The 27489-nt window shown below is 61.8% G+C and overlaps 2 protein-coding genes across 2 annotated transcripts; one reads left to right on the forward strand and one right to left on the reverse strand.

The window, feature by feature from the left end:
- Nucleotides 1-1756: 1756 nt before the first annotated feature.
- On the forward strand, nt 1757-13224 carry SCART1 (scavenger receptor family member expressed on T cells 1; the record flags this gene model as incomplete). The annotated part of the gene is given in 14 exon segments (XM_055345764.1): nt 1757-1844; nt 3470-3787; nt 4512-4808; nt 5386-5694; nt 6050-6355; nt 6435-6809; nt 6923-7231; nt 10918-11055; nt 11058-11213; nt 11389-11457; nt 11533-11847; nt 12029-12076; nt 12499-12636; nt 13052-13224. Coding segments are annotated over 14 exon segments (3018 nt in total), but the record flags the coding sequence as incomplete, so codon positions are not given.
- Nucleotides 13225-23450: 10226 nt separating this feature from the next.
- On the reverse strand, nt 23451-24383 carry LOC129523143 (olfactory receptor 13A1-like). The gene has a single exon (XM_055345765.1). It carries the CDS (start codon nt 24381-24383, stop codon nt 23451-23453), a length of 933 nt encoding a protein of 310 aa, XP_055201740.1.
- Nucleotides 24384-27489: the final 3106 nt, after the last annotated feature.

Genomic DNA, 27489 nt, shown 5'->3' on the forward strand with positions numbered 1-27489 from the left:
TCCCAGGACCCTGAGATCATGACCTGAGCTGAAGGCAGATGCTTAACAGACTGAGCCACCCAGGTGCCCCTATTTAATGAGTTTTAAAAAAACTTCAGCTATTATATTTTTAATTCTATAATTTCCATTTGGTTCTTTAAAAGAATAACAGCTTTGGGTAGCCCGAGTGGCTCAGTGGTTTAACACCGCCTTCCGCCCGGGGTGTGATCCTGGAGGCCCGGGATCGAGTCCCACGTCAGGCTCCCTGCATGGAGCCTGCTTCTCCCTCTGCCTGTGTCTCTGCCTCTCTCTCTCTCTGTCTCTCATGAATAAATAAATAAAATCTTAAAAAAAAGAATAACAGCTTTATTGAGAATATAATTCATACACCAAATTTATCCTTTAAAAGTGTATCACCGAGTAGTTTTTAGTATACTCAGAATTATACAACAATCACCACTGGCTGATTTCAGAACATTTTCATCTCTCTCAAAGGAAACCCCATACCTATTAGCAGTCGCTTCCAATTTTCTCCTCCTTCCAGCTCCTGGCAACCCCTGATTCACTTTCTCTGTCTATGGATTTGCCCAATCAGGATATTTTATATAAGTGGAGTCACACAGGTGGTCTCTTGTGTCTGACAACCCTCCCTTAGCACGATGCTGTCACGGTTCATTCCATTGTTGCAGGTGTCAGAGCCTCTGTCCCTTCAGTGGCTGAATATCGTTCTGTGCTGTGGATAGACCACATTTTGTTTATCCGTTCATTGACTGATGTACATCTAGTTTGTTTCTGTTTTTTTTTTTACTATGAACATTGCTGCTATGAACGTTTATGTACTGGTTTTCATGTGGACATAATAAGTTCTCTTTGATACGTAGCTAGGAGTGGAATTGCCAGGTCACAGAGTACCTCTATGTCTAACACTGAGTAACTGCCGAACTGTCTTCCAAAGTGACTGCACCATTTTCCAATGAATGTTCCAGTTTTTCCACATCCTCACCAGTAATTCATTTTTTATAACTTCTATTTCTTTGCTGAGATTTTCTATTTTTTTCCATTTGTTTCAAAAGAGTTTTTAATATATTGTGGAAGCATTTTTATGACGGGTCTTTAAAAATCCTTGCCAGATCAACTTCATCTTGTGTCAGTTCATTGCATTTGATCATCTGTTGTTTTCCTGATTTTTCAGATGATGCATGATTTTTAATTGCATTCTGGACTGTGATGTTAGGACACTCTTGTAGTCACCCTGTTTAGGTTCAGCGTGTAGGTTCTATCTTTTTGTGGCTTTAGTTCCAATGACAGTTTTTAGGGGCCTTTCAAGGCTGCTCTGGCCTGTCTCATTCTTCTGGTGCTGTGGGGCTTCCACTCAGTCCCTGCTGGTCCCCAGAAGTCTGGTGTCACTGTGTCACTGTCTGTGGTGGGGAGCTAAAGCCTCTGGGGCTGGGTGGAGGGCTTTGTTGCTGCTGTGGCTGTGGGCAGACTGGCCCACCTGCCTGACTGTGGGGTCTGAGTCAAGCTACCCTGTCAGCAGTTACCAGTGTGGGAGGAAACCCACAGCCTGGGCCCCTCCCTGATATCTGGCTAAGCTCAGGGCTGCCAAGGCCACTGGTTGCTCTGCTTAGAGATAGAGAGACAGACCCTTGGTACATTCTGGAAAGGCCCTCACTGTCCCCATTGGCCCCTGGAGGCCATTGGTGGCTCCTACTTCTGTATATCTGATTTTGGACTGTACTGTCTGCCATTGCATCAGTTGGGCGGCAGGAGCTGGCTGGGCCCTGGGGACCACAGGGCTATGAAGGCAGTTCTCTGGCCCTTGGGACTGGGGACCCTTCTCCTCACTCTCGAGTCAGTCCCCATTGGTAAGTACTTCCTTCTTTCATCCACGGGAGCTTCTGAAGGCAGCAGGTGTGTAGAGCCTGGGACCCTGGGGTGTCTCTCTGGCTCTTGCTCAGCCCAGAGGTGGATGGGTCATCCTGGGACAGGAGAGCTGTGGCGTCCTAAGCGTGTACCTCTGGAGACGCTTGCTCTAACGACTGAGCAGCTCTAACTCCAGGGTGAACCTGGGGTGCAGGTCTGTGTCAGAGAGTGGATGGAATGAGGGGACATGGCTAGTGTCTGGTCCCAGTGACCCCCATGGACGGGAGATGCTGATGCGTCTGCCGAGCGGCTGCTCCATCTCCTGTCCCTGGGGCTGGGCTGGCGGGGAGCAGGAAAGCCGGCTATACCTGGCAGTGAGGGTGACCTTCAGCTCGGGCTGGGGCAAGGAAGAGAGCCACAGTTCCGGGGAGCTACAATAGCAAGGTGGGGGGCACAGGGGCGTGGGGTGCTGCTGGGTCCAGAATCGTGGGCAGGAAGCTGTTCTCCCAGAGGGAACAGCACGGAAAGGCTGGTAGTGAAAGAGCAGCCCCTGGGGGGGACGGCACACCGTGGCACGCGGCCTCGGACTGGGTGTGGCAGAGTGTGTGAGAGCCCGGGTGTGCATGTGTGCATGTGTTGGGCAGGGTCACAGGAGAGGGTAGCAGTGTCCAGTGCCCTGGAAACTGCTGGTGATACAGGGCCCAGCCCAGGTGACCCCAGAGCTGGAGAGCAGGGGCGCCCCAGGCGGTAGTGGCGGGCATCTGTGGGCAGTGTGCAAGCTGGAGGGCATCCTGTTTCATCTTAAAGATGCAGACAGCCATGCACGTCCATGTCCAGAGAAGCGTGGCGGGAAGGCGATGAGGAGGCTCTGGGGAGCGTGCTGGGGATCAGTGGAGACCCTCAGGTGTCGGCGAGAGGGGCGGGTCGAGGGCCATGCCTTCCTCTGGACCTGTGTGGGGAGTCTGCCCCTGTCTCCTCCCTCTGTGGGTCTAGGATGGGCCCTGGAGGTGGCGTGGGATGGCCCAGGCTGGGATGTAGACTCCTCTGTGGCTGCTGTTGTGTTTCTCCAGCACCAGCCCCGGAGGGGGGTTGAGGATGGAGGCGGGAGGGGCGGTGCAGGACAGACCAGGGGGCAGAGGCCTAGGAGGGGTTCAGGGACACCTCGGTGGCCCTGTGGACTGGGCCTGCTGGCTGGGGTCTAGGGAGCTGCTGAGACCCCGAGACCCGAGGAGGCCGGCTTGGAGAGTGGAAGTGGAAGGGAAGGTGCGGCCCAGGTGGGTGGGTAGGGGTGAGCAGGGCACAGAGAGAGGTGGGGTGCGAGTCGGGGCCGCAGGGCCTCTGCAGGAAGCAGGGAGATGGTGATCGGGTAGTGGAGCAGGGTGGTGGGAAGGGCCTGCCCAGGGGACTTCCTCGCTTGGGGGGGTGACCCACATCGAGGGGCCCCAGAGGTTTGGTGGAGCAGAGGCTGTGGGGGACTGGGCTGTGCACGGGGGCGAGGTGCTGCGGGGCTGGGCTCTGTGTGACCCCACCCTTCACCTTTCTGGACTGCGAGCCCTGGGACAGGCCAGGCCTGCCTCTACCCTGGCGCGTGCCTCTGAGGCCGGCCTGTCCTTCCATCCTGCTGCAGGTGGGCCGCCGCACCTGCGGCTGGGGTACAGACACAGCCCCTGCGATGGAGTGGTGCTGGTCGGACGCGACGGGGAGTGGGGACACGTGTGCAACCAGGAGTGGACGTTGGCGGAGGCATCCGTGGTCTGCAGGCAGCTGGGCTGCGGGCCCGCCGTGGGCGCACCCAAGTATGTCCCACTGCTCGGGGAGACGCTGCAGCCCCAGCTGCACAACGTGTCCTGCAGGGGTGACGAGCCCTCCTTCTGGGACTGCAGCCTCGGGGCCTGGACGCAGACCGCCTGCCCTCACAAGTGGGTGGTGGTGGCCCTGTGCGCGAGTAAGTGGGCGCAGGAGGGCTCGCGCAGGGAGCAGGCCCGCTGGGGGGGACCGTGGGGACCAGACCCCTTCCGCCCTTCGGTTAGGGCTCCTGTCCTCCCCAGCCACCAAATGCTGCTCGCGAGGCGCTCTTCGTGCAGAGGGTGCGGCTGGGACGGAACCTGACAGAAGTGCCGCCGCCCGAGCTTGTTCTCTCCCAGGGGGACGCAGAGTGAACAGACTCGGGAAACGGCGATTGCGGAACATGGGGGGCAGGAACCAGACAGGCAGGGTGGGCGCCCCCCTGTGCCCCAGAGCCGGCCGGGCGCCCTCCGCCTTCGGTGTCTCGGCCTGGGGGATGCTCTCCCTGGGAGGTCCCCTGCAGGGTCTCCTGCTGCCTCTGGGCCTGTGCCCCAGCAGCCTGTGCCTGAAGCCGGCCCACTCCGGGGTTCAGGGGCCCCGTTGGAGGAACACGCAGGCTCCTGGGTCATCACACGGTCTCCAAGTCAGGCACAGGCCCCAGTGAGCGGGGACACTCTGGGTGGGGGGCCCTGGGAGCGGGGGGACCCCTGTGACTGCTCAGGAAGGACCCCTGTCAGCGCTGCGCTGACCCCTGGAAGGAGCAGGGCTGGTCTCAGGCTCGGCCCTGGGGCAGGGACCGTCGTGGGCCTGGGCAGGCTGATCCCGGAGGCAGGCCACAGGGCCGGCAGCGTCCCCACCTCGGTCCCGTGGCCTGTGCTCCCCAGACGGCACTTTTCGGGAGATCCGGCTGGTCAAGGGCCGCAGCCCCTGCGCCGGGCTCCCCGAGATCAGGAACGTGAACGGCGTGGACCGCCTGTGCGGCCTGCACGAGGAGGAGGCCACGGTGTTCTGCAGGGAGCTGGGCTGCGGGCGGGCGCTGCAGGCCCCCCGACGGGCCGCGGCTGGCAGCAGCCGGTACATGACGTGCCAGGGCACCGAGCCCACCATTCGAAACTGCAGACTCAACAACAATCTCCGTGGCGGCTGCGACTTCCAGCAGGACGCGGAGGTGGTGTGCTCAGGTGAGGCCGTCCCCCCGGCACCTGGGAGAGGGGAGAGGCCGGAAAGCTGTGAAGCCTGGGCAGAGGCTGAGGCGGGAGCACAGGGGCCCGGGCAGTGCCTCACCCAGTGGGCGCCCGCGTGTGCCGGCCCTGGCTCAGGGGCCGCGGGCCGGGGCTGTTGCCCGTGCAGCACGCGTCAGGGGCTGCTGCCGGCCTCCTCGCAGTCCCGTCTCAGATGGCCAAGGGAGGTGGCCCTCCTGGGTCCTGCCCGAGCCCCGGGAAGCAGGAAGGCCACCCTCCTGGGTGCCTGGGCCTGGCCTGCAGGGGCACACGGGGCCTGGAGGCCACCGCCTGGGCAGGCAGAGGCTGTGACACCTCCAGGTGGGCGCCTGGAGGAGGTGACTCTGCCCTATGCCCTCGGGAAGTGATGGGGGCCCCTGCTCCATTCTGGGTGCAGGGTGCATGGGCCCCCGCTGTACCCCCGCCCAGGCCTTGCAGCCCGCTGCCCTCACAGGCGGTCTGCCCCGTGGTCCGTGGTCCGGGGTGTGGCCGCAGTGTCCCCCGCGAACACTCATCCTGAGGCTGTGTGTCCTCCCAGGACACGTGGAAGCCCGCTTGGAGGGTGGCGAGCACCCCTGCGCCGGGCGTCTGGAGGTGAGGCGGGGCCTGACCTGGGGCACCGTCTGTGACGCTGACCTGGACCAGGCCACGGCCCACGTGGTGTGCCGGGAGCTGCGGTGCGGCTCGGCCGTGTGGGCCCCCGGCGGCGCGCACTTCGGCCCGGGCTCTGGGCCCGTGTGGACTGAGGCCTTCCATTGTGTGGGCAACGAGTCTCTGCTGTTCCACTGCCCTCGGGGGCCTGGGCACCAGTGTGGGCACCGCCGCGATGCTGGGCTCAGGTGCTCAGGTGAGGTGGGCCGGGAGGGCCCTGACGCTCAGCCCTGCCCCTCCCCTGCCAGCCACGCACTCGCTCCCCCTGCGGGCTCTAAGCTGGGTTCCTAACGGAGCCTCCTGGGCTCTAAGCTGGGTTCCTAACGGAGCCTCCTGCCCAGAGGGGGGTGTTCCTGCGGGGGGAGGGAGGGGACGGGAGGACGGTGCCCCCAGGCTGCCCCCCGACGGCAGGCACAGGTGCACAGAGGTGGGACCGAGCGCCGAGGCTGCGGGCAGGGAGCTGGTCAGGGAAGGGCACAGCTCTGGGGCCACCACCAAGACCCGGGGCCTGGAGGGGCAGCGGGGACGCTGACAGCCCCCACGCTCCTCAGAGTTCCGGCTGGTGAACGGCAGCGGCGGCTGTGAGGGGCGCGTGGAGCTGCAGGTGCAGGGGGCCTGGGCGCCCCTCTGCGCCGCCCACTGGGACTTGGCGGATGCCACCGTCCTGTGCCACCAGCTCAACTGCGGCAGCGCAGAGGCCACGCCCCCCGGAGGCCACTTCGGGGCCGGGGACGTGGGCATCTGGCCTGACGCCTTCCACTGCGCGGGCACAGAGCCCTACCTGTGGCACTGCCCCGTGAGCACCCTGGGCAACCGGGCCTGCGCCCCGGGGAGCGCGGCGGCCGCCGTGTGCTCAGGTGAGTGGGCGCGGGCGCCCTGGGGCTTCCTCGGGAGGCCGGTGCCCCCCGCGACCCCGAGCGGCTTCCGTGCCCCCAGGTCTCCCGCACGCCCTGCGGCTCAGGGGCGGACACAGCCGCTGCGACGGCCGCGCGGAGGTCTCCCTGGACGGCGCGTGGGGCCGCGTCCTGGACGCCGCGTGGGACCTGCGCGCCGCCGCCGTGGTGTGTGCGCAGCTGGGCTGTGGCCGGGCCCACCGGGCCTACGACGCGCCCCCCCCCAGCCGCGCGCTCCCGGTGGGGCTGAGCCGCGCGCGCTGTCGGGGCACCGAGACCCGCCTGACCCAGTGCAACGTGTCCAGGTCCGCGCTGGTGCCCGCGGGCGCCTCCCGGGACGCGGGCGTGGTGTGCTCGCGTGAGTGGGTCCCGGCCCCGACGCCCGCCCGACGCAGGGCGCTCCCGACCCCGACCAAGGGTGCCCCCGATCTTGACCCAGGGCGCCCCCCCCTGCCGACCCAGGGCTCCCCGCCCCCGCCCCCCCCCAGGGTGCCCCCGCCCCCCTCCCCGCCCTGACTCGCTTCTCTGCAGGGAGCCGGCGCGTGCGGCTGGCGGGGGGGCCCCACCGCTGCGCGGGGCGCGTGGAGGTGCTGCTCGGGGGCGCGTGGGGCACCGTGTGTGACGACGGCTGGGACCTGCGGGACGCCCAGGTGGTCTGCGGGCAGCTGGGCTGCGGCCACGCCCTCCGCGCCCTGGGGGCCGCGCCCTTCGGGGCCGGCTCGGGCCGCATCTGGATGCGGGAGCTGCGCTGCGGGGGCCGCGAGTCCGCGCTGTGGCGGTGCCCGTCGGGGGGTGCGCAGGGCTGCGGGCACAAGGAGGACGCCGGCGTCGTCTGCTCAGGTCCGTCCCGACGAGCGTGTCCGGGGCCGCGGGGGGGGGGGGTCGCGCTGTCCCTCCCCGGAGCCCCCGCCTCGCCTGTGGGCCTGGGGGCTCCTGCTGCAGCGATGCCGCGGGCCCAGCACCTTTACACGGCCTGGGGGGGGGGGTCTCGCGGGCTTCTGGGTCCCGGGTGTGCTCGGAGGTGCGGGGGGGGGGGGCAGCTCTTCCTGGGCTCTCTCACCTGTGGGGGGGGGTGTGCTTGGAGGTGCAGGGGTCCCTGACCAGCTCTTCCTGGGGTCTCTCACCTGGGGGGACACCTTGAGGGGGGCAGGTCTGCTCAGAGGTGCTGGGGGCCTGGCCAGCTCTTCCTGGGCTCTCTCACTTGCGGGGGGCGGGGCCGAGGCGGGCTGGACCAGCTCTGCCTGGGGTCGGTCACCCCTGCTCACAGGCTCACCTCACAGTGAGTGGGAGGGTCTCTGTCTCAAACTCTTGGGACCCCTATTTCAGTGTGGCTGGGCTTTCTCCAGCGCTTTGCAGGTGGTGTTTGAACGTCTTTGTGTCTTAGCTCATGCTGTGGGACACTCTCTGCATTGCCCACGCAGGGGTGTGGTCTTCTTGGGTGACAGTGGTGCCTTATTGGGGGTGTGAGCCCCAGGGGTCTGCTGGGGCTGCTCCCCACGGCCGAACCGAGCATTCACTGTGGCTTCTTTCATCCCTTCCAGTCCTGGTTTTGCTTTAGGAAAGTTTTCCTCCGCTTTGTCTCAGAGGATGGCTCTGTTGCAATCGTGTGTCTTCCAACGTGACCCATGGCCTCATTATTTTAGCTCTTCCCTGTCGCTTTTATTTATTGTTTTCGGGGGAGGGGCTCTGGAGACCGTAGGTGTGCGCGTCACTGCTTTGCCAGGTGCAGCACCGCTCTTGCTGGACGTCCTTCTCTGCTTGGCTGGCTCGCCTTAGGGGCTCCCACGGCAGTGCTCCCTTGCTGACTGAGGGGCCTCAGCTGCGGGGGGCGGGGGGCCCTGTTGCTGCAGCCACTCCGCATGGCAGCAGCGTTCTGGAGTCAAGAGCAGAGGCCGGCGAGGTGCAGGGGCCCCCCAGGCCCGTAATGGCTGTGGTCACTCTTACACTGTTTGCTCAGTTGGCTGACGTCCAGGGCCAACCCAATTCCAGGGGTGTGGGTGCAGGCAGGAGATCTTGGTGGCCACTCTGGTCACCTATCATGGATATCATGGATGCACTTCCTTCAAGTGTCTTTTATTTTTTTTATATTTATATTTTTATTTTTAAAAAGATTTATTTATTTATTCATGATAGACAGAGAGAGAGAGAGAGAGAGACAGGAGGAGGGAGAAGCAGGCTCCATGCAGGGAGCCCGATGTGGGACTCGATCCTGGGACCCTGGGATCATGCCCTGGGCCAAAGGCAGGCGCTAAACCGCTGAGCCACCCAGGGATCCCCTTTCGAGTGTCTTTTATTTTTTTATTTTTATATTTTTAAAGATTTTATTTATTTATTCATAGAGACACAGAGAGAGAGAGAGAGAGGCAGAGACACAGGCAGAGGGAGAAGCAGGCTCCATGTAGGGAGCCCGACATGGGACTCGATCCCGGGTCCCCAGGATCACACCCCTGGCTGCAGGTGGCACCAAACCGCTGTGCCACCGGGGCTGCCCTGGAGTGTCTTTTAAAAGCTTATTTAGGGATCCCTGGGTGGCGCAGCAGTTTGGCGCCTGCCTTTGGCCCAGGGCACGATCCTGGAGACCCGGGATCGAATCCCACGTCGGGCTCCCGGTGCATGGAGCCTGCTTCTCCCTCTGCCTGTGTCTCTGCCTCTCTCTCTCGCTCTCTGTGTGACTATCATAAATAAATAAAAATTAAAAAAAAATAAAAGCTTATTTAAATTTTAATTTGTTATGACCCTGTCATATGCAATTCGTATCCTACTTTCTCCACTTATCCTGTAGACGTATTTTTGACGTAAACTGGACTCGCATAATTTTGAAGAGTTTCCTGTGCTTTATTATGGGTGATATCGTAGTCTCCTTAATACGTCTCCCTGTGGTCGGAGTTGCGCCGCTTGAGGGTAATGTGATGATGTTCGGGCCATGACCGGCCAGGGCTGATGTTGTCTCTGAACATGGAATGCTGCGCTCATTCCTGTTTTTTTTTTAATTTTTAAATTTTTTATAGTCACCGCTAAGTTGATCACCTAGTACACAAGGATTGTTTTATATTTGGTTTTTCAACAATTTAAATTCAATTAATTAGCATATAGGTAGAGTTCAGTGATTCATCAGTTGCCTATGACACCCGGCGCTCATGCCATTCTGAGCCCTCCTTCCTGCCCGCCCCCCAGGGACCCCCACCCCGACCTCAGCGACCCTCAGTTTGTTTCCTGTGATTAAGAGTCTTGCCACAGTTGGGCTATTGTGGGCCTGGCTGCTGTGAACACTGGGGTGCAGGGGTCCCTTCAGGTCACTACACCTGAACTGTGGTTGGAATTTCTTCTGTTTCTGTCCTTTGCAGTGAAAGTGGTGTTAATGTCCTCTATTTTATTATTATTTTATGTTATTTCATTATTATTGATATTCTTCTTCTTCTTCTTCTTCTTCTTCTTCTTCTTCTTCTTCTTCTTCATGTGCTTCTTTAATTTTGTTTTTGATTGGTTGATGTAATTGGCTGCTCCCATGTTAGGGACATAAATATTTACAATTTTTAGACCTTCTTGTTGGATAGACCCTTTTATTATGAAATAGTGCCGTTCTTCATCTCTTATCACAGTCTTTGGTTTATAATCTAATTTGTCTGATACGAGGGTTGCTACCCCCGCTTTCTTTTGAGGACCATTAGCAGGACACATGGTTTTCCACTCCCTCACTTTGGACCTGGAGGTGTCTTTGGTCTAAAATAAGTCTCTTGGGAGGCCTGGATGGCTCAGAGGTTTAGCGCCTGCCTTTGGCCCAGGGCGTGATCCTGGAGACCTGGGATCAAGTCCCACATCGGGCTCCCTGCATGGAGCCTGCTTCTCTCTCTCTCTCTGACTCATAAATAAATAAAATCTTTAAAAAAAAAAACATAAAATGAGTCTCTTGCAGACAGCATATCAATGGGTCTTTTTAAAAATCCAGTCTGACACTCCCGAGTCTTTTGATTGGGGCATTTGGCCCGTCGACATTCAGAGTAACTATTGAAAGTTATGAATTTAGTGTCACTGTATTATTACCTGTAAAGTCTCTGTTCCTTCCTGGTCTGTCATACTCTTGGGCTCTCTCTTAATTTAAAGGATCTCTTTTTAATATTCCTTGCAGGGCTGGTTTAGTGATCACAAATTCTTTTAGTTTCTGTCCTGGAAGCTCTATCTCTTCTCATATTTTGGATGACTGCTTTGCTGGATAAAGAATTCTTGGTTGCGCAGTTTTTTCATTTAGTACTTGGATTATTTCTGTGTTTTGAATGGTTTCCAAGGATGGATTTCTGGACAATTACTGACACCTGCTGAGATGTTTCAGCTGGGGATTAACCCTGGTCACCTGAGGTTAAGCGCCCCCTACATCTCTGGGGTGGGACATTGTCATGGGGATGCACAACCGATTTAAGGTTCACGCAGGGGCTCCCGGGTCGGATGCCCCTGAGTGGCACTGATCTTGGTGCTGGGACACTCTTTGGCCTTCAGAGATGTCCCCTGGCCCGAGTGCTCTTGTCTTCCAGAGTCAGTGGCTCTGAGGCTGCGAGGTGGCACCCAGCGCTGTGCTGGGTGGCTGGACGTGTTCTACAACGGCACATGGGGCGCCGTGTGCAGTAACGCCCTGCAGGACATCTCCATGTCCATCATCTGCAAGCAGCTGGGCTGTGGGGAGCAGGGCTGGCTGGAGAACAAGCCGGTCCCCACTGGCTCGGGCCCCTCCTGGGTGGACAACATCGAGTGCCGCAGGCTGAGAAACTCTACGCTGTGGCAGTGCCCCTCGGCGCCGTGGCACCCACAGTCCTGTGCCCCTGGAGAGGAGGCCTGGATCACCTGTGCAGGTGGGACCCTGCAGGTTCAGGAACAAGCCACCTGCAGGGGCTGCCCTCGCTCCATGACTCAGGGCCCAGGGAGGGTCCTGTGGGCTCTACAAACTTCATTCAGAAGCTTCCCAGGGCATTTACATGGGAAATCCTACTGACTGTGTAATCCTACAGGAGTGTCAGAGAAGATGACACAGAATTCCGGGGAGCCCCTCAACTGCTCGTCCACCCACAGCTGCCCAGGTAGCCCTCTGCTCGCCCCCCTGTCCGCTCCTCACCTTGGTCCCGCCCTGCGGTGACCACAGCCCCCTTTCCCAGGGGAGGCCATGCTGCGTGTGCGTGGGGGCGAGGACGGCTGCTCAGGCCGCGTGGAGCTCTGGCACGCCGGCTCCTGGGGCACCGTGTGTGACGATTCCTGGGACCTGGCGGACGCAGAGGTCGTGTGCCGCCAGCTGGGCTGCGGGCCAGCTGTGGATGCACCCACGGGAGCTACCTTCGGGCCGGGCTCAGGGCCCGTGTGGCTGGATGAGGTGGGGTGCCGGGGCAGCGAGGCATCCCTGTGGAGCTGCCCCGCGGAGCCCTGGGGACTCGGAGACTGCGGCCACAAGGAGGACGCGGGTGTGCGCTGCTCCCGTGAGTGGGCGGCGGCAGGACAGGCGGTGGCAGGTTGACTGGGGGCCAGGGTGGCCGCCGGGAGGGGTGCCCACTGGGAGCTGCCCCGGTGGCTCTCCTGTGCGCGTCGGGCTCCGGCTGCGAGGTCCGGCTGGGGCTTGCACTGCTCCCCTCGCCTCAGGCCACTCCCCTTCTCTTGCAGGTGACAGGGGACCCCTGGTCCTGCCGCCCGCTCTGGCGCACACACCAGGTAGGCTGTTCTTGCTCGGGCTCGGCTCACGCCCTCCTGTGTGGCCCTGCCTGGGGCCCTGCGTCGGCTCACAGGGGCGCTGGGGAGTCTCCCGTGGGCGCCGAGGCCCCCGTCAGCCCCTCGGGATGCCCGGGCCGCGGCCCAGGCCCTCCCAGCCCCTTCTCTGGGGTCGCTCTTGTACCAGCTGGGTGTTCTGACCCGGGAACAGTGTGGCCTTCCTCCTGGCCCCCACCCTCCCCTGCCACTCCCTCCTGACCTCTGCCCCGTGACCTCAGGGCCACCTCTGGGGGAGGAGCGCAAGGCCCATCTGTCCTTTGGGGGCCTCCCGCACCCTGAGCGCCTCAGGTGGTCCAGGCCCAAGGTCACAATACCCCAGGCACATGGGCGCGCAGGGGAGACCCCGCCTTTCACTGTCCCCACAGGAGCCCCCCTGGCCCGTCCGCCTGCCCTCAAGGCTGGGAACCTGCCCATGATGCTTTGCTTTGTCCTCGGCACCCTCCTGGTGGCCGTCTCCCTGGTCCTGGGGGTGCAGTGGTCCCGCGGCAGGAGAGCCCACAGGGGTAGGTGGCCGTGGCTGGGAGGTCGACATGGGGCTCTGGGGGGAGGCGGGGGAGGCGGGGACGTGCTCTGAGACCCAGCCCATCGAGGACCTTCCTGTTCTGGGACCCACTCGGCGAGCCGGGTCCCACCTGGACCCCACCGTGTGGTTACTTCTTGGTGCTGCTCTAGGGCCTATGAGTTACAGGGTCGGGGGACCCCGTCCCTGCTCAGCTGCTGAGGGGCCTCCATGGGCTCCCGATGCCTCGTGCGGCACATGGGCTGGAACCGGGTGGCCCTGGTGCCCTGGTGCTGGCGTGTCGCCGTTGCGTGCGGCCACAGCAGAGGGGCCGGGCTGCTGCAGGGCACCCGTGGGCCGGCGGGCGGGCACGGCAGGGGGAGTGTGTCTGCTGGACGGCTGAGCTGTGGCCTTCACAGGTTCCAGGATGTGGGGGAGTCTGCCCTTGGAAGGCATTTATGAGGACATCGGCGCCGTCCCCATGGCGGACCAAGGCGAGGGACCCACAGTGTCCGGGACCCCGACCCCAGAGGAGGAGTATGATGACGCTGGGGAGCCGGAGCTGGGCGCCGAGGATGAGGAGGAGGAGGAGGAGGAAGTGGAGGAGGAGGAGGAGCCGGCGTCCCTGAGCCCCGCGGGTGTGCACCTCTGTGCCTGGGCGTCTGTCGCGCTGTTCTTGCTCTACTGCTCCTACGCCCGCGGCTCCGCTCTGGCCAGCGCCTACATTTAAAGACCCCGAGAGCCACCTGTCCATGTGTCCATGCCCCTCAGTCCAGCGTCACAGGCTTGGTCGTTAGGAGGCTCGGCCGTCCTTTCAAAGTTGCCCCAGAGGCTGGAATCTTTCTGCGGGTGGATGTGGAGTTAGGGAGGGTCCTGGGGTTTTCTTCGGGTTTCTTCTCCTGGCTGCTCCCAGGTTCTAGCACCTTGTCCTGGTGGCTGTGATGGGGGGTGCTGAGCAGGTGGGGGGGATGCGCTGTGACCCTGGGCCACTGTCCTGGGCAGGTGGGGGGACGCACTGTGACCCTGGGCCACTGTCCTGGGCATGTCGGGGGACGCACTGTGACCCTGGGCCACTGTCCTGGGCAGGTGGGGGGGACGCGCTGTGACCCTGGGCCACTGTCCTGGGCATGTCGGGGGACGCGCTGTGACCCTGGGCCACTGTCCTGGGTAGGTGGGGGGGACGCGCTGTGACCCTGGGCCACTGTCCTGGGCAGGTGGGGGGGACGCGCTGTGACCCTGGGCCACTGTCCTGGGCAGGTGGGGGGGACGCGCTGTGACCCTGGGCCACTGTCCTGGGTAGGTGGGGGGGACGCGCTGTGACCCTGGGCCACTGTCCTGGGCAGGTGGGGGGGACGTGCTGTGACCCTGGGCCACTGTCCTGGGCAGGTGGGGGGGATGCGCTGTGACCCTGGGCCACTGTCCTGGGTAGGCGGGGGGACACGCTGTGACCCTGGCTCACCCTGTGCAGTGACCCACGAGGGCCCAGAAGGCGTGGGGCCCTGAGCCACGGACTCGATGTGCGTGTCTCTAACACAGGTGCGGCCCCTTCCGGCCGTGGCCCTGGAGCCCCAGCTGAGATGGACGAGGCATCGCGCCTGAGGTGGTGAGGACAGGGAGCTGGCCGTGGGGACGTCAGTGGGACCACAGTGGGCAGTGAGCCCCCGCCCTGGCGGCATTCACTGCCCTCATTTCAAAAGCAGATGTCATTAAAGTCCCTTTGGAGTCACTCCTTCGTGCATTAATTCAGCTCAGAGACATTCCTCAGAGCCCCGCAGCCCCGGGGCAGCTCCCGGCCTCCCTGGTCCCGGGCCGGGCTTTCTGCGCTCTGCACCCACCTGCTCCTGGACGCCCCCCCCACGACGGCGGGGGATCACGGGGGAGCCAGCGGTGTATGGGCTCCCCCACCCCCGCCTCACCCCACCCTGACGGCACCCATCCCCAGTGCACCCCACCCTGACCACACCCCGTCCCCGACCACACCCCCTCCCGACCACACTCCCACCTTGATCACCCCCACCCCGACCCCCCCAACTCCTCCCACCCCGACCACCCCCTCCCCACCGCCACACTGGACATCCCAGGGACTGGGATGTGGGGAGGGTGTAACCCAGGAGTGGGTCCCTGGGGTCTAGAGGAGACAAGTGAGTTGCGGGAGGTGGGGTGGGGGTCTGAGCATGACAGGGGACCCGGGAGACCGTGGGGAGCAGAGCGGGCCAGTTAGGGGGTGCCCAGGGCCCAGGACTCTGAGGAGGCGCGGAGCTCGTTCCTCTGGCGCCCGTCTGCACCCGCTGTGCCCAGACTGTGCCCCACGGCCATGCGCCCCACCTGCTGGCCCCCCCGGGGTGTCGGTGGGGCACTGGTGGGGCATCTCTGGCGCCAGGCCGGGCTGTGGTTCGCGGGGTGCCCGGGCTGCTGCCCCGCGGGCCCTCCTGGCCTCTCCCTCCAGACTCTCCGCGCCTCCCGCTCTGGAAACCTGGGCGGCCCCTGGACGCTGGTTGGCGGCAAATCTCCCAGAAAGCAACCCCTATTGATCTTATTCTGTTTATAAAATAATACACATTTATTATTGCAAGTTTAAAAACTCCTGGAACCAAGAAAGAGAATGGAAACACTTGTGCACTGAGAAGCGAGCCCCTCAGCCTCCGGGTGTATGTCCGGGAGGACGTGTCTGTCTGGACGCCGAGGCGTGAGCGCCAAGTGCGGGGCCCCGGGTGCTCGGCCTGTGTCCTGCGTGTGTCCCACGGGGCGTGCACCTGCCTGTCGGCCTGGGTCCACACGCGGGCCTTCCGGGGTGTTGGCTCCTGGCCGGTGGCACATGTGGCTGCTTTTCCAAGAGCCCGCACTCTCGGAGGGCTGTGCGCCGCTTGCGGTCGCTGACCACGGTCCCGGAGGTTTCTAGGCCTTCCCATCCGCCTCGAGATCCAAGCTCGGGGTGTCAGTCGCTGGAAGGTGACGAGGCCGTGGTCCCGGAGCCCGCACCAGTCGGGTTGCTGCCCTTGGAAGAGACTCCAGAGAGCGCCCTACGCCTGCCTCCCGTGAGGACCCAGGTGGGCTCCCACCTCCCCGGATCTGCCTCCAGGACTGTGGGCTGTGGGCCCCCCATCCATGGTGTCCCACCCCGAACACATGGAGACAGCCCGGGGGCTGGGCGGGCCCTCCTGCCTCTGTGGGGCCAGGCCGCCCGCACACCGTGCTGGACCAAACGTGTTTCCTGAGTGAGGACACCGCCAGGACCCAGCCCTGACGAGGCTGGAGGGCACAGCGTCCTCGCTCCTGCACCGCGGGGCGCACGGGGCTCGTGCAAGAGGCAGGGTGGCACTGGGGTCACGGGCAGCCCCACCAGGGCCCCGAACCCCGGCTGTGCCCTTCTCCCTCCTGCGAGGTGGTACGAGGAGGGACAGAGCAGCCCCAGGGGCCACCCACCCTGGCCCACTCCTGCGGGGTGCCCGGGCTTAGTGTCCAAGAGGAAGCTTGGCCAGTGCAGGCCTGAGGGGTGCCGGGGCTCGCCCGTTGCTGCAGGGGGGCCTTCCCAGAGCTGCCCAGAGAGCAGAGGGGCCGTGGCCCTGACGACTTGGGCGACTCAGGGGCCGACTGTGGGGGGGGACAGGCCGGACCCTGGGCCACGAGCCCCTGGGGCCTGGGGACGAGCCTGTCACTTGCACAAACGGGGCGGGCGGCCTGGTCGGGCAGAGCGACAGTGCGGCCGTGGGCAGGGGCCCTGCTGGCACCAGTGCTGTTTCCCATGCAAAGTGTCGGCGCACAGCCCACAGCTCGCTCTGGGGCCCCGGGGACCCAGACTCTGCGCTGCTGACCTGCCTGCCCACCGCCCCGAGCAGCAGCTCAGGACCCTTGGAGCCCCTCGGGGGTCGTGGGCTGCCGACCCCTTCCCTGTGGCCCCTGCTGACGTCCTTCCCCCGAGGCCGATGACCGCGGGCCCACGGCCACAGCTCCTGCAGGACAGGACCCACTCCCCGCCGTGGCTGCCGTAGGGTCCGCACCCTGCTGGCTTAAAACCACAGACACCGGGCGCCATCCAGGGGTCGAGGCCCCACCCCTGAGCCCCAGCGCGGGTCGCCCTCCCTGTCTGAGCCCGTGGGAGGGTCCCCATGGCGTCCCGTGTCTGTGTTCATGGCGATCCTGACATGTGGCTCGTGGACGCTCAGCTCCAGTGTCGTCTCCACCGGCCCCCGGCTTCCCCTGCATCCACGGCTGGGGTCTCTCATCAGGACCCCAGTCAGGGGGGTCAGGGCCCACCCCATTGTGGCAGGGCCTCACCTCGGCTGCACGTCTGAGGTGACCCATCTCCAAAGGCCACGTGCAAAGGCTCGTGTGTTCAGACTTGAACATATGCTGGGGCGCCTGGGGCTCAGTCACCGTCCCAGGGTCCTGGGGTTGCCCCCACGTCGGACCCCTGCTCGGTGGGGGATCTGCTCCCCCCTCCCCCCCCACTGCTCTCCTGCTCACACGCGTCCTCATTCTCTCTGTCAAATAAATAAATAACATCCTAAAAAAAAAAGATGTGAGTGCATCTTTTCAGGGCACACAGTTCAACCCATATGTGTGGATTAGGACCGGGTTAACTGGCTTCTTTCTTTCTTTTTTTTTGTAATATTTGATTATTCATTCGTGACAGACACACACACACAGAGAGAGAGAGAGAGAGAGAGAGAGAGAGGCAGAGACACAGGCGGAGGGAGGAGCAGGCTCCATGCAGGGAGCCGGACTTGGAACTTGATCCCGGGACCCTGGGGTCATGCCCCAGGCTGAAGGCGTCTCTAAACCCCTGAGCCACCTGGGCTGCCCCTGTTAACTGGTTTCTGAGGAGTTCGTGGTACACCTGGAGCACAGGGGGGTCTGCATGCGTGGAGCACAGGAGACCCGCTGGGCACTGGGCTGTGGGGCCGTGAGCGTGTCCCTGGATGGGCGAGTGGCTGGAGCCTGTTGTAGGACAGAGCAGGGCAGGATGACCCACGGGATGGGCCTCGCGGGGTCAGGGGCCCAGGATGCGGCGCGTCACGCGGTGGTGACGCTGGGTTGTGTGTCAGTTCTTGGCCACAACGTTGGTGACAGAGAAGCACGGGGCGGGGGGCGCCCTGGAAGGTGGGGCGGTTACGACTGCAGGTCCCTGAACCGGCCCCGGCCCCGTCACCCTGACACGTTCGGAAGTGAGACCAGCGGGGAAGGCCCGGAGGAGCTCGAGGACCGCGTCAGGGCTGCCACCCGCTCTGCAGGGTCGAGGGCGGCACGGCCCCTGGGGATCTGTGACACCGGCACGGGGTGGAGCGGCCGGCCAGGTGCTGGGACGCCGTCAGAGGCCGGCGGCTGCCAGGATTTACAGCTCAGGACAGAGGGAGGGTCGGGGGCGCGGTGGGGGGCAGGGGGGCTGGTACCGGGGCAGGTGGGACCCAGGGATGGGGGCAGGCTGGGAGCACGGGGTGGACAGTGAGCCAAGGAAGGGGCTCCGGCCCAGGCAGGCTGGTGTTACGGGGGTGGGGACAGTAGGACGTCACAGATCCAGCTGGTGGCCCAACCCCAGAGATTGGGGTCAGCAGGAGACTGTGACTGCGAAGAAAGAGCCCGTCAGCAGCGACTTCGGGGCAGTTCCAGCGTCTGGTACTGGATCCCCCAGGAGCCGTGAGGCCCCCCTGGGCGGCAGGACGAGCGTCCACAGGGACCTGGGCTGCGACTCTGCAGAGGTGGCGTGCCCCGTGTGCGCAGCACGGGCCAGTGAGGTGGGAAGAGCGTGGCCAGCACGCACGCCCAGCTGTCACCGACCCGACAGGTGACAGCCGGACACGACATCCACAAGCCTGGTGTCCAGACAGGTGCAGGGGGCCCAGGCCGCGAGGAGGCCTTGACATCACCGTGACCTCCGGGAAGGGTGACGGGGCTCCCCCGGGCGAGCTTGACCCGTGGGCTCCTCGGGGACTGGATGGGGGGTCGCGCTGGGGGCGCCCAGGTCCGCAGAGCACATGGACTCACTGTCGGTTTCAGGACTGCGACGGGCAGCTCACGGGGCAGAGGACACAGCCGAGGAGGTCACCGTGACAGCGGGACGTGGGAGGAGCAGGTGGATGTACTGCTGCCGGCCCGTGGCCCAGCAGGTGTGCGGGGTGTGGGCGACGGGGCAGCCGTGGAACCCCGGGGACAGCAGCGCCTGGGGGACGTGTCCTGGGAGGAAGCCGGTGGCCTCCAGCCAGAGGTTGCTCAAGGACGATCACGATGGGTCCAAAGGAGACAGAGCCAGCTGGACGCGCTCCCACTGGTGACATCCCGACCCATTCGAGAGCCAAATAGTGAACAGTCACGCGATTTTGCCTCTTGTGACCTTTGCGCCGCGTCCCTCCCTTTCTCCGTCACCTTTAGGAAAAGGTGATGACGTGTTGGCTCGGAGCGCGGGCTGTGGGGGGCGAGCCTCCCTGGTCCCCGCGGCCCCCGGGAGCTCTGGAAGGAGGCTCCAGCCAAAGGGGGCCCTGCGGTGACCTTGGACGCCCCGTGGCCTCCGTGTCCCTGGGGCCGGGTCTGGGGTCCCACCAGCCTTACAGAGCCTCCGCTTCTCCTCGAGCAGCCGCTTGTCCGGGAAGCGGGGCCCCAGAGAGCGCGGTGTGCAGGTCGCCCGTCAGGTGTAGGTGTGCAGGTCGCCCGTCAGTGTTCTGGGCGCACATTGAGTTTCGTCAGCTGGTTTTTCTGCATCTCAAGGATCATCGTACGCTCCGGTCGCCGGTTGGAACGTGAACTGTATTGGTTGAACCAGCCTCCCGCCCTCAGGCTGAGCCTCCACTGCCGCGGTGCTCATCGTTTGTGCGTTATCAGCCCGACCTTGTAATGTTTTGTGGAGGGTTTTGATCTGTTTTTTCTTGTAATATCTTTGCCTCGGGCCTCGGAACTCAGGGCCCTGGTGGCCTTGTCGGGTAAGTCAGGATTGCTTTAGTGTTTCCCCTCCCTGGAAGATGTTTTGTAAAATCAGAATTCTTCCTTCCTTAAAAAAAAAAAAAAAAAAAAAAGAATTCTTCCTTCCCTAAGTCTCTGTTAGAGAACCACACACAAGACTTTCATCTCCTTCTGAATCGCCTGAGGCGCGACACACTCTGTGGCTCTTGTCCACAGATGCTTCCACGCACAGCTTTTTGCATTTTATTTTTATTTATTTATTTATTTATTTATTTATTTATTATTATTATTTTTTTAGCTTTTTGCATTTTAGAGCTGTAGTCGGGGTGCAGGGGTCCCAGCGTTTCCCTGCATCTGTATCTTCGGGGTAAATCCCCAGCAGGGCAATTGCTGGGTGGTAGGGCAGATGGAACTAGGGGGGGTGGAAGGGGAGGAGGGCGGGGGGTGGGGGTGACTGGGTGACTGGCACGGAGGGGGGCACTTGACGGGATGAGCACTGGGTGATATTCTGTATGTTGGCAAATTGAACACCAATAAAAAATAAATTCATATAAAAAAAGAAAAAAATAGAGCTGTCATTGCACAGCCTTCTGGCTCACACACCTTCCCTCCTTCCTTCCTTCCTTCCTTCCTTCCTTCCTTCCTTCCTTCCTTCCTTCCTTCCTTCCTTCCTTCCTCGTAGGGGGAGGAGGGCAGAGGGGGAACCTCAGGGAGACCCAGCTCTGCGCTCAGAGCGCGGTGCAAGGTCCATCCCACAACCCTGGGATCACGACCTGAGCCGATGCCGAGCTGGCCGCTCCCCCGCCTGCGCCCCCGGGCGCCCCGGCTCGCACAATTCCTGGTGACAAGCCAATATTTTATCTCTGTTCCCTCATATGTGAGTCTTCCTGTCCTTCAGCTCCTCTTGAGAGTCTCTGTTCCGGGTCAGACTGGGTGACGGTGGTCACGACGCGGAGTCAGCGCGTGTTTGTGCTGCTCGGGGCGACCCTTGAGATCCCTGGACCTACGAAATCTTTTGTGACCAATTTCCATTGTTGTTTCCACCCCCTTTTGGGTGGTCCGCTTCCGGCTGACAGGCGACTCGGTATCCCTCGTGGGTCACCAGAGACGCTGGTTTCCCAGGTTTCTGCTTGGCCTCCGTCGCGAGGAGCGGCTGCTGCTGCGTCTGCAGAGCCACCAGCTCTGTGCCTCGAGAGCCTCCACTTGCCGCACAGCACTTTCCATGTCGATACGTCCGATTTGGCTTTTAATTAAGCCTCTGCATTTTTGTCTTCAGTAACACTCACTTTTTTAGCACGGACCACGGGCTGCTCGGATGCAGTTACGGATTCCGTGTCCCGCGCGTGTTTTGCTCTATCTGCTCACTGACCTGCCCTAACCCTAACCCTGGTCTGTCACGCTTCGGTTCTGCCCCTTTCGTCTGTCTGTCATCTCGAACGGATGCCGGACGCATGATTTCGTGTTGTCATGCACTTTAATCAGTTTATTAATAATATCTCTTTGTAATATTAAGCTATTGACCTTTTTCCAGAAAAATGCCGCCCGCCTCTGTCGTGTTTCTGGCCAGAAACGAGCGGGTCCCGATCTGTTCGCCTCTGGGAGGCTCCTTGTAGGCACTTCGGGTGGAGCAGGCAACCTTCGCTTAGGCTGGCAGGGCCTGCGTGGGCCCCGGAGCCCCTGTGCGTCCCCTCCTGAGCACCTGCAGTCCACGCCCCGGGAGGGTGGCCAGCACACGGCTTAGCTGAGGAAGGACGAGCCAATTCCCAAGAGAGACCTGGTATTGCAGGCATTGGGGGGGGGTGTGTGCAAGTTACATCAACAGTGAAATAAAATTTCTCCTTTGGATTGGAAATTTTAGTGAAGCTACGGGAAAATTAATACATTTGTACATTATTTGCATTTTGTGAACAAAGAAACAAAATTTGACAGTTTCTATAAATATCCCTTCCGTGATGAATTCCGCCTCCCCCACACTGTGCTCTGCATAAATACTCAGTGCTCACGTACTTGTAAAAAGATTCAGTGTAGTATTTTTTTAAAGATTTATTTATTTATTCGTGATAGACAGAGAGAGAGAGGAGAGAGAGAGAGAGAGAGAGAGGCAGAGACACAGGAGGGAGAAGCAGGCTCCATGCAGGGAGCCCGACGTGGGATTCGATCCCGGGTCTCCAGGATCGCGCCCTGGGCCAAAGGCAGGCGCTAAACCGCTGCGCCACCCAGGGGTCCCCAAGTGTAGTATTTTAATAACAGAAAAATGAAATAATCCAAACCTCCATCAATAAATACCTGACTAAATAAAATTACTTTGTACAATAAAAAAATTACAGAAATCTACAAATGGCGTGACAGACAGCTATCCAGTATTTGTTTAGCGACGCTCAACAAAAATTTTCTGGAAGAATGTAAAAGAAGAAATTAACAGGGATTCCTCTGGAGGTCGAAATGGGGTGTGTGTAAGCGGGGAGCGCAGATCCGGGGAGGATCAACCACCCGTGGAACTGTTTTTACTCTTCCTGGAACATTTTGCAGGGATGAGACCTAGGTATCTGCTCTTACAGAGATGGAGAAGTGGGGGAAATAATTCAAGGTTGGTTGCAATCACGTTCTCCGGTCGCCTGTCCGAGCCGCTGAGGTGATGCGGGAAATGAGGGACCTTCACGGCTTGACAGGGCAAAATCAGTGACAGTTCGGAAATAGCACCGAGCACCTGCAGAGTTGGGAGATGAGCCCTGAGTGGTCTCCAGGGAATCCGGGGAATCATGCACGGGAAGGGAGGGGGCTTGGCGGGTTCTCCGGAGAAACAGAACCAGCAGGAGGTACTCACACGCTCTTGGACTCATGAGGATTTGCATTCACATCTATACACACGCGCACACACGTATACAACACGCACACCCGTGTAGCACGCGTATAGACAATACACGTGTGATTGCCTGCGTGTGTGCCGACCGACCGTACGGTGAGTGTGTGCATATACACGCAGAGGTACATTGGGAGGTTTATTTTTTTCTTTATTTTTTTTAATAAATTTATTTTTTATTGGAGTTCAATTTGCCAACATATAGAATAATCCCGTCAAGTGTCCCCCCCCAGTGCCCGTCATCCCGTCACCCCCACCCCCCGCCCACCTCCCCTTCCACCACCCCTAGCTCATCTACATTGGGAGGTTTATTATTGGGATTGGCTCGAGTGTTTGTGGAAGACGAGAAGCCCCACTGGCCTCCGTCTGCCACCTGCAGACCTGGAGCAGCTGATGGCGTGATTCAGCCACGTCCAGAGGCCTGCAAATCAAGCACGATTCTGAGTCTGGAAGCCGAAGAAGCAAGTACACTGTCCTTCTCTTTTTTGTCCCGTCCTGGCCTCCAGGGGCCTGGTGATGCCGCCCCGGTGTGTGAAGATGGTCTGTGATCTTCACGCCCGTTCAGAGGCTCATGTCTCCCAGAGACGCGCTCACAGACCCAGCCCAAGGTGATGTCTGGGCAGCTGTCGCGTGTCCCAGAGCCCAATCGGGTCGACACAACGAAATCAGCCGTCGTAGGAGTTGCGTCCTCTCCAATTCGAGGCCAAGATCTGGTGGCCTGAGCAGAACCTTGGGGAGCCTCCCGGGGGCATGGGTGACGGGGCTGAGTCAGCTCCCACGTCACGACGGTCAATAAGACGCGGGTGGGACTCCGAGTCGGGGTGCAGCCCAGGGATCTGCGAAGGAGCCGCGCGCCCCATGTAGACTAACGTGTGTCGTATTCCGGGAGCTGCAGCCCGTCAGTAACAGGCGGCCGAAGCCACCGCTCCCCGAGGCGCCGTAGGCAACTCACAGGGGAGGGTTTTCCCGGCAAAGCTGTCTCGGGGGTGTCAGCGTCGCGCAGAGAGAGGGTGTTTATAGCGGGTGGGGTGCATGTCACGGGGTCGCTGGCCCGAGAGCCCGCCCGTTTACAGGCTTTTGACCACGAGCGTCAAGACTTTCCTGAGGGCTGCCTTGACCTCCTTGTTCTTGAGGGAGTAGATGAGAGGGTTCAGGGTGGGGCTCACAGTGGAGTACAGTACGGCCATGACCTTGCCCATCCCTGGGGAGTAGCTGGAGCCAGGGCTCAGGTAGGTGTAGATGATGGTGGAGTAGTACAAGGTGACGGCGGTGAGGTGGGAGGAGCAGGTGGAGAAGGCTCGCTGCTTCCCCTCGGCTGTGCGGATCTTCAGGATGGTGGAGATGATGAAGCCGTAGGACACCACGGTGAGCAGGAAGTTCAGCATGGCGAAGAAGATGTCGGCCATCACGGCCATGACGTCGTTCACGAGCGTGGAGGAGCAGGAGAGCACCAGCACTGGGGGGATCTCGCAGAAGAAGTGATCGACCACGTTGGGCCCGCAGAAGCTGAGCCGCGTCATCAGGCAGGTGTTGACCCCGGCGCCCAGCACGCTGATGCCCCACACGGCGCCGGCCAGCGCCGCGCACACCCTGGGGCTCATGAGCGAGCCGTAGCGCAGCGGCCGGCAGATGGCCACGTAGCGGTCGTAGGCCATGGCCGTGAAGAGCAGCACCTCCCCCGCCACCGACCACGACAGGAAGTACATCTGGGCCATGCAGCCCCCGTAGGAGATGCTCCTCCTCTCGGCCAGCAGGATGTCCAGCAGCTTGGGCACCACGGTGCACGTGCAGGTGACGTCCAGCACAGACAGGTTGACCAGGAAGAAGTACATGGGCGTGTGGAGCCGCGGGCTGGAGGCGATGGCCGCCACGATGAGGAGATTGCCGCCCAGCGCCGCCGCGAAGAGGCAGAGGAAGAGCGCGAAGAAGGGCCCGCGCAGCCGCGGCACGTCGGAGAAGCCCTGCAGGATGAACTCCGTCAGCAGCGTCCGGTTGCTCATGGCGCGGACTGGCCTCGGCTCCCGGCTCTGCGGCTGCAAGACAGGGCGCAGCTCACGGTCCGCGGTCCGCGCCGGGGCCCCTTGGGGTCCCCCCCCCGCCCCGATCAACGACAGCCAGCGCCCGGTCTGCTCGGGCAGTGCAGCCACCAAGCTCCTCTCAGGAAGGGGCAGGAGTGCTCCATCCCCCACTTCCTGCCTCCATCCTCCACCTCGTACCTCCATCCTCCACCTCCTCCCTCCTCCTCCTCCTCCCTCCATCCTCCTCCTCCTCCCTCTGTCCTCCACCTACTCCCTCATCCTCCTCCTCCTCCCTCCATCCTCCACCTCTTCCCTCATCCTCTTCCTCCTCCCTCCATCCTCCACCTCCTGCCTCATCCTCCTCCTCCTCCCTCCATCCTCCACCTCTTCCCTCATCCTCTTCCTCCTCCCTCCATTCTCCCTCCTCCCTCATCCTCCTCCTCCTCCCTCCTCCTCCTCCTCCCTCCATCCTCCACCACCTCCCTCCATCCTCCACCTCCTCTCTCCATCCTCCACCTACTCCCTCCATCCTCCTCCTCCTCCCTCATCCTCCACCTCCTCCCTCTATCCTCCACCTACTCCCTCATCCTCCACCACTTCTCTCCATCCTCCCACCACTACACTAAGGACAACCCTCCCACACCTCAACATGGCACTGTCCTCCCACAGTGATGGTCTGACCTTGCCATGTCCCTGCTGGAGCCCTCAGAGATGATATCCAGTGTCTCCAGGGGGCCTTCAAGTGTCATCATGTCCCGTCAGGCCAGAGAGTATCCGCATCGCCCTGCTTCTCTCCCCTGCACCCCTAAGTGTCCTGTCGCACTTCCTCTGCCTGACCCCCCCCCAATCCCTTCACATCCCTTGATGACCTTCCCCAGACATGAGATTCCTCCTCAGGAACATCGGAGCCTCACGGAGCCCTGGCTCTGGACAGGGGGACGGGGAATGATGCCAGGGGAAGGCAGGGGGCCACGGGGCAGGGCAGATACCTCTGCAGTCAGGTGGGACCTAAGTCACCAAGAGGGAGCGGCATGAGGTCCAAGCTGAGGGTACAGTCGGGGCCAGAAGAGCAGGGTCCGAAGCGATTCACACAGTCCTGGGGGCCGCCAGGAGCTTCCCGGTCGAGGGCGGCCACACAAGAAGAGAGCAGAGCCGAAGGGTTTTCCAGGGACGCGTGTCGCTGGTTCTGGGGGCGATGCGTCCAGGCCTGGGCAGGGCAGGCTTCTGAGGCCTGGGTGGCAGCTCCCAGCTCTCGGTGGGTGACCCTGCCCGGAGTCCTGGTCCCAGCTGGTTCTGTGCCGACTTCAGAAATCGGCACAGTTGCAGGAAAGTTTATATTCCTTAGTCACGTTGGTTGTGGGAAAATAGAAAGAAACTTCCCCCAGATGAGCCTACAAATGACAAGTGGGTGAACGTCAGGCTCGTGGAGAAGGTGGGACATTTCGGAGACACCCCGTCACCCGGCGACCACGACACGCTGTGTGCATCTGCACGCCCCGGCCCCTGCGACGAGCAGCGAGGTACTTGTGCGGGAGCCCGCGGCTGCTGCCGAGCAGGTGGTGGCCTCGCAGGCTGGGGAGCGGGGGCGACCGCAGCCCTGAGCCGCCGAGTGGACGCCCCCAGGACCCAGGATCCCCCACCCCGCGTGGCCTGCCGCTGACGTCTGCACGGCAAGCACCTTCTAAGGTCTCCCATACAGAGTGGGGTGTATTGTCCCTGAATTCTGACCTCGTCCGGCAAAGGCACCGAGCTTGCTCGGGTTCACGGGGACACCCCAGTCTGTAGGAAAATATCCCTGCTTGAAACGTGCGGTGGGCCTGGTCCCCAGCGCTTCCGTGTTTACAGCCCCAGGAGGGCTCCGTGGGGGAAGGCCCAGCAGCCTGGGGACACCCCCAGCTCCCGAAGTAGCCTGTGGACCGCTCCGTTTTGTGCAGTTCTGCAGCATTAATGGGACGTTCTTGGAGGCGCTCTTGAGGATGTGATCCTGGCAATGGGACCCGAGGTCGGAGCCCGTCAGCCCTCCCCCCCAGGGAGGAGGACCCTGCACGGCCCAGCGGTTTCTGATCTGCTGCCGGCTTGGGCCGCGCCGTGGACGCGGGGCCAGGGGCCGAGGGGCTGCGGTGTGAGCAGCGGGGGCAGCCTCCCGGGAACCCCCGCCCCCACCCCCTGCTCCTTCCCCAACCAGTCGGAGCCTGGACACTGTGCTCGGCAGTTGGTTTAAAAACTCGACGAAATGGCGAATTCTAACAACCACACATTCTCCGAAAGCAGAAGTCAGCGGTGTTCAGACGCACCGAACCCGACCCTCTGTACCACCCAGGACGGCCCTGCGCACGACGCCAGGGCACAGCCAGGTACCCACACCCGCTGGGACGGCAGACGCAAGGACCTGGGTCACCGCGGTCACCTCACAGCAAGACACACGGACGCCGCGTCATCCGCAGAGGAGGCGTGGCCTCCGGCCGCCTATGGTCCGGCTCCCTCCCGTGGGTCCGGAGGGGACAGGTGTCGGGCAGCCCGCAGGCCCGCAGCACCTGGGGGACGGTGCACAGCACGGCACCTGCTGCAGGGACGTGCTCCCCGGCCTCCTCCCTCCCCGCCCTGCCCTCCCCGCGAACACGGAGGACACCCAACACTTACCTCCTAAAATTCCAAACTGCTCAATAATAATAATTTATGACCTACAGATACAACGTTTCATGGCCTCAGTCATGGTAATTGTGCTAATTCTGTAAACGGCGTCTCCTTAACAGCAGGAGAGAGACTGGGATGGAGAATGAACACACGGCGGGACGCCTGGGGGCTCGGCGGTTGGGCGTCTGCCTTCTTTCGGCCCAGGGCGTGACCCGGGGTCCCGGGATTGAGTCCCGCGTTGGGCTCCCTGCAGGGAGCCTGCTGCTCCCTCTGCCTGTCTCTCTCTCTCTCTCTCTCTCTGTGTGTGTGTCTCATGAATAAATAAATAAAATCTTAAAAAAAAAAATCCCTGAGCAGCCTGGAGCTCCTCCGAGCCCTAGAGGCAGGGTAGGCGTCCTGAGGCAGCCGAGGGAGGCCCCGGGCAGGACTCGGCGCTCGGTGGCAGGTGGGTCCC

The sequence above is a fragment of the Nyctereutes procyonoides genome, unplaced genomic scaffold (genome assembly GCF_905146905.1).
Source record: "Nyctereutes procyonoides isolate TBG_1078 unplaced genomic scaffold, NYPRO_anot_genome, whole genome shotgun sequence".
In the NCBI taxonomy this organism is placed as follows: Eukaryota; Metazoa; Chordata; class Mammalia; order Carnivora; family Canidae; genus Nyctereutes; species Nyctereutes procyonoides.

Bases quoted from the DNA above. Each gene is read 5' to 3' on its own strand.
- LOC129523143 (XM_055345765.1), bottom strand. From the start codon at position 24,383: ATGAGCAACCGGACGCTGCTGACGGAGTTCATCCTGCAGGGCTTCTCC.